The sequence below is a fragment of the Labrus bergylta genome, chromosome 15 (genome assembly GCF_963930695.1).
Source record: "Labrus bergylta chromosome 15, fLabBer1.1, whole genome shotgun sequence".
In the NCBI taxonomy this organism is placed as follows: Eukaryota; Metazoa; Chordata; class Actinopteri; order Labriformes; family Labridae; genus Labrus; species Labrus bergylta.
The window spans coordinates 8853438-8863414 of NC_089209.1; the positions used below are offsets into that span (position 1 = coordinate 8853438).

At 39.2% G+C, this 9977-nt stretch overlaps 1 protein-coding gene across 1 annotated transcript; it reads right to left on the reverse strand.

The window, feature by feature from the left end:
* Positions 1-1351: 1351 nt before the first annotated feature.
* LOC109978756 (cytosolic 5'-nucleotidase 1A) lies at positions 1352-8604 on the reverse strand. Its single transcript, XM_020627989.3, has 6 exons — positions 8335-8604; positions 8044-8211; positions 4769-4898; positions 4532-4654; positions 3353-3543; positions 1352-2729 (listed from the first exon to the last, which is right to left on the reverse strand). Exons 1-6 carry the CDS (start codon positions 8446-8448, stop codon positions 2364-2366), a joined length of 1092 nt encoding a protein of 363 aa, XP_020483645.2. The 5' UTR covers positions 8449-8604; the 3' UTR covers positions 1352-2363.
* Positions 8605-9977: the final 1373 nt, after the last annotated feature.

Sequence of the window (9977 nt, forward strand, 5' to 3'; positions counted from 1 at the left end):
CAGTTTTAAAGTGTTGAAAATACGAGCCTACTTCAAATGTGGAAAAAGTCTAATAAAGCTTTCCATGTGTCTCAGCCACAGATTAACCGCCTCAAGTGATGTCACATGAGTCGGAGTTAAGAAAAAACGTAGGAGTTGTCGAGATAGAAAGCAGTTAGTTTACCACACCTGTGTTACCTGCTCCTCATCTCTGCTGGAGGGCGGCCTGCCAGTCGGTCAAGGTGCATTGTGGGTGATGAAGGCACAAGGTTAAGAATGATGTCGATTAAAAATGTCTATCTTTGATTCACTTTTTAAAACCATCACAAATGCTAAACATTCTCGTGATTGGGGTTTTCATACAAGACCAAATAAGTTGTAATATAGGTCAGAAAGATATTCTTAGGCTACAAATAGCAGAGGAACTCAGTTGTTCTCCATCACTCTTTCTGACAAGCTAACACAGGCTAACAACAAACACCCAAACTCCTTCCTGTAAAAACTTGTAGTTTAGTGCTATATTTAATGCCACCTCAGAAAATCCTTTCTTTGAGTCCAAGCGAGACAGGCCTGCAATGTTTTTAATATAAGTTGAACTGCAGGATATCTCATTAACTACCAATTAAACTGAAGTGAAAGCAGGATAATTAGCATGACAATAAGGACACCTTGTTGATATTTTGGTTCTAAAGAAAATGAGAAATGTTGGAGCTCCTCTGTGACAAAAAGGGGAACTATACCTTTAGTTATTGTAGGCTACACTGTATATTTAAAATATGTCCTTTTGGATTTCCTGTTATATTGAATGTTTTTACTTTTTTTTTTTTAAGTCTAATTTTGATTGATTGATTTGATTCTTTGTATTTTCCTGCCAATGTAGGAGCTCCCTCTTGTGGCTGTGTTCATCATGTGCATGTAAGCTGAGAGTGGCTCTCCATCACAGCACAGGTTAGACAGACTGCGTCGGGGATAATAAGGGGAACATTCATATTTTATCACAACTGTCCTCAGACCTACATCTGAAGCTACATCCAAACTAGTTTATTTTTCCCCAAACATAAGGTAAGTAAGCTTCATTGATGTGTAGCCTACGGACATTTGCAGCTAAAAAGCACCATCTACTGTTGAGATGTAGAAGACTAGGAGTAGAAAAGAAATCATGAAATGCATACATAGGCTATACTATTTTTTTTAATCTTAAATCATCAAATCTAATTAAAATAAAATAGTGTATTCTGACTTTCCTTACTGACAAAATAAATCAAAATATACCTCCATGCTCCTTCAATCATTCAACTCCTCCCTTTGCATTCAATACACTATATTTACTTAACTTAATTTTGGCAGAGGCATGTTATAAATCAGACAAAAGAAAATTCAAGAATCCTTTTATTATGTTTCTGAAAAATGAATACCATTAACGCGTTCTGGTGCAGAGAAATGTTAACATGAAAACATTTACAAATAAGTGTGTGACTGTGTGACCCATGGAAGATATTAACTTATGCATGCATTCACAAATCCATAAATATATCCTTTAAAATAAATGAAGTCCTATTAAAAAAAGTTTGAAAAAGAAACATGTAGTTATAGTGTGCTGCCTGATATCCAGAACAATGTAAAAGCATTTAAAACTTAACGACATAACTTGAATATAAAAGGTAAGAGTACAAATATACAGTATGTTTTATACAGTTTGTGCACAAAGACAGATACATATAGACAGCATCAGTGATCCCTGTAAGACAAAGGCAGCCCACTCGAGTAAACATCTTCTCAAAACAGATCATTTGAAACGTTTTTTCCGTGACAGCGAACACTAGAAACCAGGAAACAAAATGTGAAACTTTTTGTGGGGTCTGAAATTCTCTGAAGGCTCACATAACATCAGATGCATTCTCCCGCCTTGGTCAAAGTGCACCTTCACCTCACTAAGATCACGGATGAGTTTTTTCTTTGTATAAAACTTTCAAGAAAATGTAAAAAAAGAAAGTAAACAGGTACAATTAAAGACTGGTTGAAAAAGGCACAGATAGTTTTTAAGTTTGAAATCTGCATACAAAACAGTATGAAGAGAGATAGTGAATGCCATCTACTTGAACTCTTGTTTATGAATTTGCATTCCAAAACCATCATCAAAATGTTTTCCTGTAGAAAACCCTGGAGAATATTTGTTATATATATATATATATATATATATATAAAAAAAATTAAAAAAAATACAAAGACGTTGTAGGCCGTTTAACAATCCAACACCTAATTCCTGTAAAAAAAATTGCTGTTTTTATTGATTTGCTTTTCTGAAAACAATATTTTACAGCAGAGTGTATCCCTCTCTATGCAGACGACCGTGTAGTGCATATTCAGCATCTTAATGTTTGAGGTTATTTCTTTTTCTCCGGCTGCTCAATGAGTTTCCCTTTGTGGTACTTCTGTCCGATCCCATAGGGGACGTGTGCAGAAATGGTTCCCAGTTCCTTGGCGCCCTCGATGTGGAACATCTGGTCATCAAAGAAGATGTGAGGTTTGATTTTCTGCAGCAGGGGCCCTTTAGGAGCCCCGGCCAGAAAGAGGGCCTCGTCTATCTCCAGGCCCCAGCTGCGGAGAGTCTTCAGGACTCGAGCTCCGGAGCTGGCAGCGCTGCGGGCCGTGACCAGAAAGGTTCGGATGGGACAGTTCATGCGTTCGTTCTTTTCATAGAACTTTCTCTGGAGCTTTCCGAGAGCCTCCAGAAAACACTTCAAGGGTCCCTGGAAAAGACACACACAAAAAAAAATCAAGACACTTTTAAATGTTTACAAACTAGAAACACATGGATATATAACGTGGTGTCATCTGCAAAGAACTGAACTCAACGAGCATAAAAACCCCTTCGTCTGTTTCCTTAAATAAATGAAATGTTAAACTTTTGTTTATGAAAACACACGAGTAGTTATGGGTCTATACATCAAGTGGAGAAGCTTAAAGCCTCTCAAAAACAGCTCTGAGTATGCAACTTTGTGTTCAATACTGCGCAAAAGTCTTGTGCCACAACTAGCTTTTTTTTAAATTTTAGCTAAGTTTCAACGACCACCTATATTCATCGGAGTAAAATAGAATAAATGGAATGAAACTGCCTTTCCACACTAACAGACGCACAGAGAAAAGCACACAGGGTTGATTTTAAACATGTTTAGAGGCAGCAGAATCGGTTCTTAAACCCTGCAGAAACAGACATTTCAAAAGGGACTTGTTCTTCCACATACAGGTGTTGTTGTAAAAGCTGCTTTGTGTTTTTCTTAATGCTAATTTTAGAGCAGATTCTAGAATACCAGAAAGTCTCTACACGAGGTTCCAGTTATTTCTATGAACACAGAAAACAACCTTCAGTTACCTGAGCGAGAGGTTTGTTCTCAAACTCCTTCTCGTGCTCAAAGAAAGAGTCCAGGCCGTGTTTCTTCACGATGATCTCCGACTCGTCCGAGAAGAGGACGGCGTCTCCATCAAACGCCACCCTCAGCTGAGTGTCGCTCAACTTCGTCTCCGCCTCCGTCTCGGGCATAAACATGGTGGCTGCGGCGATGCCTGAAAAGAGAGGAGGCGAGGGTAATCCATCTAAGATTTGAAATTTCTGCTTCCTCATTTTGTTTATCCGGTCTTACATGTGATACCTCACAGCTGCAGACATCCACAGCTTCCTGATTCATTAATAACGTTTTAACTGCCACTGCTTGTGTTCGATTTCGTGGGGTTGTAACAACAGACACTTTTTTAGGATACTTTTGTCTTTCATGAGCAGATTCCAAAGAAACCCAGTCAGACGTCGTCTCGCAGCTTCCAAGATATTAAAGAAACAGTTGGACTCATTTCCTGTTTCTTTCCCAAAAGGCCACGAGGCTTTATATGAAAAGAAAAGATGGAGCTTTACCTCTGGATTCCTGACATGAGTGACACTTTAGATTTAACAGGAACTTCTTTCCCATCTGGGTCTGAATATTAATTAATCCTACTCTATCCCTGCACATGTTTTTCATTCTTATTTTTCATGACTTGTTGCAGGTGATGTATTCTCTTCCCTGGAGATTTTACTGCTACTCATTAGCATTTTAAAATACGGCAATGAAAGAGTACATTTAAAAGAAAAAGGAGTTGGTTAAAAAAATTGTAATAATACATTTTCAGTGATAAACTGTCGAGCAGATAAAGGAGACAGGTCCTCATATTTGTTTTTCACTTTCTGCTTGAACAAAATGACTTAAACCTCTGAATAGAATTCTTCTTTTGGTTTAATAACTGATTAGTTCTTTCATCACTACGAACATGTTTGTCTCGTGTGCATTCAGACCACAGGGAGCCCTTAAATCACACGCTGTCTTCCTGCAGCTCAGTCTTGCTGCACAGTGAGGGGTCGCATGTGACTCACAAACAAAATCAACATGCGTGTGTGTAAATATCAGTGTAGTACAAACACACACACACCCAGGGCGGCTGACAGTCACTCATGCATTGATTTAGCTATGAGACAAAAAGAGGGTTTGTGTGTGAGAGGAGTCAGGATTATTGTTTTACTCACCTTCCTCTATGGCCTCTGTGACTTTCTCTGCGTCCTTGGAGAGGTAAAGATTGGTCATGTAGGCCTTCAGGTAGCCTATAGGACTTTTCCCTCCAGTCATACAGAATCTCTCGATGGTCAAATCTGAAAGTATAAACGCACGTTTGAGATCAGTAGAGGAAAGAGTCACATTCTAACTACCACTACGGCTTTACAGCATTAAATAATCCCTCATGTCTGGATCAGGACGCAGCTTACCATAGTGATTGATGCTGTTAATGAGGCGCACTCCAACCTGAGCATGGTTGTTTGTCATTAAGACAATGTCAAACAGCTCCTCGCTGTCTGGATAGAGCTCCCTCAGTCGAGTGTTGACAGTCATCAGCGCCTATTTTTAGAGGACAAACACCAAAATGTTGAGTCAGAGCGTTTCACACATCAAAAAGGTACCAAAACAAACTTTCAACAAGCAGTTGTAAAAAAAAAAAGAAAAAAAAAAAAAGAAACCCAAGATGTTAAGAGTAAAGATTCAAGATGTGTGTTTTTTTTGGTCATATTCTTAATTATCTGTACTTTGCTTCCATCCCTCAGCCGTGTAACAGAAATGAAAAACTTTTGAGTATATCTAAAACAAGCTCCTGGAAAAAAAGCCTAAAAAAAGAAAAATCTACTCTAAAAACACTCGAGACAGTTTTCCAACAAAGGTAAGAAAAACAAATCTTAAAAAAGGAGCAGAATACATTTAGCAGCAGCTCAGTCATTCATTCAACTTCAACTTTATCTGTCCCCGAAGGGTGATTGGTTTTGCAGCACGGCAGAGCAGGACAGAAAAAAGACAAAAAAAAACAAAAAGACATTTACAAAGCTAACAGGGTAAAATGTAAGAGGCACTGAATATAGAAGCCTTTGAGACACAACACTGATCCTTGACTGATGCTCTTAGAATAAAGTGCTGAGTCAACATGAAATATAAACAGGTCACAGTTAAATATTCATCCCTGGAAATAAAGTTCAAAAGTGCACATTTCCAACACAGTTAAAATACTCGGGGTGAGAATCACCAGAGGCCCCTGCATGATACGGTATCATCACGATACTGGAGTCACGATTGGATATTATTACGATTTGAAACATTTTGAGATACGCTGAGAATTGTGATACAATATATTAAGATTTAACTGTTTTTTTAACTGCATATTGTGTCCACAAAATTTAACTAAATGAAGAACTGCTTTGTCAAGTAAGAAACATTTCTCAGTCTTTTCATGTCACTCCAGTCTTTTTATTACTACACAATGAGGAGTTGAGCTCACAGACTGACCAACACTGTGATAAAAGTGAACCCCTGTAAAAGGCTGCATGCATCTCACAATCAGAGCTGTTGGTATTTCAGTCTAATCGGACTAAAACATTTTATTATTAATAAAATAAAATTATCAATACTTGCCGGCCATGAGACGAATTAGTATCGCGATACTATGCTATATCGATTTTTCCCCCACCTTTATTTATCACCATACTGAGATGAGCCAACTGAGAGAGAGAGAGAGAGAGAGAGAGAGAGAGAGAGAAACTGCCGACAATAATTCCAACAGAAACTGATCAAAGAGACACAGCCAAAGTCAGATACAAACTGAAACACAACAATAGCATCACTGTACAGCAAAAACCAACAAAACTCCCCCCCCCCCCGTGACTTGAATGAAGGAGGGACACGGCACTGGGGACAACAGAGTGCCTGTATCAGTTGGATTGAACAGAGGGCCATCTGAACCGAGAGCCAGAAAGAAAGAAAGTGAGACTCTTGATGAAGGGGGTGAGCACTGACTTGACAGGATGGTTTTTGTCTTTTGCCGTTTCGTTAAAGGTGTGTGTGTGTGTATTCAAAGGTTCCATAAGTAACAAGGGACGACAAAGCAGACGTCCTAAGCATATTTAATTTGCAGGATGTTAAATGTTGCTTTAACATCCTGCAAATTAGTTTTAGCAAAGACTTTTCATTAAAGGCTCACAGAGCGGACATTGTGGCATCTCCCCCGTCAAGAAAATATTTGTCGAGAGGGGAAGGAGCTGTTCTGAACCAGAAGTAATTGAGTCTCATTGATCATTTTATTACCCAACATCCAGGCAGATTTACATTTAAAGAAAGCCTGCGTGGAGTCGTGTGCAGTAACCCTATAGGGTGATTTAATGCTCATGATGAACACATTTCAGAGTGGTCTCATGCACACAAGGACTGCGCAATCACTACCTCTGAACATCCTTCAAGCTCTTTAGGTAGTTGTGTAGTGATTTTCAGAGTTCATCTTCATGCATAGAAGTGAAAGTAGCATTTCCTAAAACAAGACTGGTTAGATTTCATAACCTATTCGACTGCATTGCAAAAGGTAGTGAAGCAGTGTCAAAAGGCATACAAGGCCTTAGGTGGATAAGAAGTTGTCTGAATTTGACATGAGTCTATGCAACATTCAGCAACATGGGACGGTTGGCTTGACTCATCCTTCAGACAAAGCGCCACTTCAATCATATCGCAGCTGTACGACATGGCTTGAACATGCAAATGTGTCTTTAAAGCGATGAATACATTGTCAGTTCAAAATAAGTCATGCTTTAAATAGTTGCTCTAGTTCTTACTATGCCAGAAAAGCCTAAAAGTTGTAATTCTGAAGTTATCTTCTCTGCACGCCTTTCAATGCCGTTTTGCTCCAAAGGCCCCGACAGCAGTCTTATCTTCCCGACATGACACATATTCACCTGCTGGTCTTGCCTAATTCTTCTAGATTTAGGGCTGACAGTTTGCTCAGACTGCCCTGGTGACCCAGAATCCCCTCCCAGGGGAAGGTGTGGTGGTGAAATCCACCCACAGTTGTTACACTTCAATTTGTTATCGACAATAGTGTTGAGTCGGTCAATAGTCGTGAACGATTACTTTAAGTAATGAGCTCTGCGTACATTAAGAACCCGGTGCTCTGAAGACGCTGAGCAAAGCGTCTCACTGTCCAGCCGGACACAGATTCACCTGCTGGTCTCACCTGTGTCGTAAGAAGTGGGTGGACTTATGGGAAAGCAGCAGTAAACTATAAGTCCTGTTTATAAAGAGCTTTTTCAGATTGAGAAAGCCTCGGGTTCTCTGGTAGTTTGTTCCACAGGTGAGGGGAATCGAAAGCTGCCTCACCCTGCTTGGTTCTGGATCTGGGAACAGTGACTAAAAGTGTCCCAGAGCACCTGAGGGATCTCGATGCCTCATAAAAGGGACCACAATATCCGATAGAGGTATTTTAGCCCAAGACCATTTTAGTGCTTTAATCACGAGGATAACAGAGCAGAAAAACATCGGCTCTGGATGCAGGGTTGAAACACAGGAAGTCTTTTAAGAGAGATCATTGTCTGGTTTTGTAAAGCAAGCTGTTCCTGGTTTGACCTGCTTCAGCAGCGTGATGACGAAATGCACTTCAGGTACCACGCCCTGCAAAGAACATAGAGAGTATAGAGACCTGCAACAACAGGTTGACTGGAGGAGGCCTGCATCTCACCTTGACGAAGGGGAAAGCTGCCCCTGGCTTTAGAGGCTCGCTTTCATGCTCCTGCTGATAAGCCACATACTTCTCCAGTCCTTCGTCCTCATAGATCTTCCTCTCTGCCACCATGTTGAAGAGGGTACGAGAGGAGACGGCGATGGTGACAGCATACCGGGGTTTGGGCTGCGAGTGGATAGGGAAGTGGTAAACTTGTTAAGCACTTAACATGCGACACATGTTGCATTAAAAAAATGAAAGCAACGTAGACAGAAGCTCTAGATGAAAATACATCTGAACTAAACTTACAGGTCTCGGTTTGTAAGTTTTGAGGTTGTCAAAAAAAGCTTTGGCTGCAGCCCAGTCCGTTTCCTCCGCGCTGTCGTCAGTCGAAGCTGCCTCGCTTGGTTTGATTTCACTCATTTTTAAAGAAAAAAATAAACTTACTCAGTCAAAGGAAAAGAAAAAAAGTTGGTAGAGTGAGGAGAGAGGTGAGGAAGAAGCTGCTCAGAAACTTTACGGAAGCGTAGGCTACCTCAAGAAAACCTGGGTGGGCAGGTCCCCCCAGCAGTGACGTAAGCAGCTCTGTTACACCCCTTGAATTTGTCTGCGATGGGAACTTCAGGACTTTTCGATGAGCCGGTGCATTTTGGCTCATCTCAGAAAAAAAGAGTCGGATCTTTCAGCTTCCAACCAGTTCTCCATTAGTTCTACTTCTGGCTTTTGTAAATCAGCCAACTCTAACACTGAGCTGATTGAACGCTTACACACTTATAAATATTCAACACAATGAGACCAAATTCCTTTAATTTGAACTACTTTTCAAATTTGACATTTTCCTTTTGATAAATTATGAACCCTAAAAAAAGAGTAAAATAATCAAACAATTTTATATAGTTTATACATGACACAATAAAATGATGTTGAACTTTGTTTTATATGTTGGAAACTGGTGCAATATATCACAGTCTCACTATGCTTCACTCATGATCAAATTACCAAAAGTGACACTTTTTAGGATTCTTTATAACATATAATATATCCTACTACTCAGTCTCATATTCATTTTAAAAACAAGTAACTAATTTTAGAAAAAAAAAAAACATAGCTCCTTTGGTTAAATGAGTTGTACAATAGAACTGAATCGTTCGAGCGCTGCACATCGTTAGTGAGGTTTCACAAAGGCAAGTCAAAGGGAAGCAGTGCAACGTTTATATCAACACAATTAAATTCAAAGGGCTTTGAAGTGGAATAGAGGTAGGCTACATTAAAAAAGTGGAAGGCCAGTTACTGTTTCAGTATTAAAGGCCTTTTAACTTGTTTCCCAAGTTTGATGCAAACCTTAAATGCAGCAGTTTAAATGGTCCCTGTCAGTATATCATAACTGATGATTTTGGATTAATATGACTATAACATCAGCTAATTATAATGCTGAGATTTACTTTAATTTATTTTACCCTTGGAGAATGTTCTTCTCGGCTTAATTGAGATTAAATTCATTAGTCAGTATGATTAGAAATGAACCATGCCTGTTTTAAGTATGCATTAAGTTTTGTCTCAAACTGTTCTTTTTATGGCACTATTTTTGCTAATGGCTTTATCTCGTCTTGTGTGAACAGATATTAGGACAGCATTAGGGCAGTAAAAGGAAAAACTTAAATAATGCATTAAGAATAAAAAAAACTGACAAGAATAATATATCACAGTCTGTATGAGTGCTTTAGGCAATAACAGAAAGGAGAGGAGGAAGGTTTTTTTTTTGTCATCTAGAGAATTAAGTCTGTGTTTATGAAATTCTTTCTCTTCCTTTTTTTTTGCACTGTTAAGAGCATCACACTTTCTCAACTATGACCACTCATGCTGTTACGATATCTTAAACCTGCAATCCTTTGAATTTCCAGCAGAGGGCAACTCCACTTTCGATAATTTTTGTGAGCAAATATTCTAAAACT

Bases quoted from the DNA above. Each gene is read 5' to 3' on its own strand.
- LOC109978756 (XM_020627989.3), bottom strand. From the start codon at position 8,448: ATGAGTGAAATCAAACCAAGCGAGGCAGCTTCGACTGACGACAGCGCG. The intron at 8,212-8,334 runs GTAAGTTTAGTT...ATCCACTCGCAG, and splicing joins AAACTTACAAACCGAGACCT to CCCAAACCCCGGTATGCTGT. The intron at 4,655-4,768 runs GTAAGCTGCGTC...TTATACTTTCAG, and splicing joins TAACAGCATCAATCACTATG to ATTTGACCATCGAGAGATTC.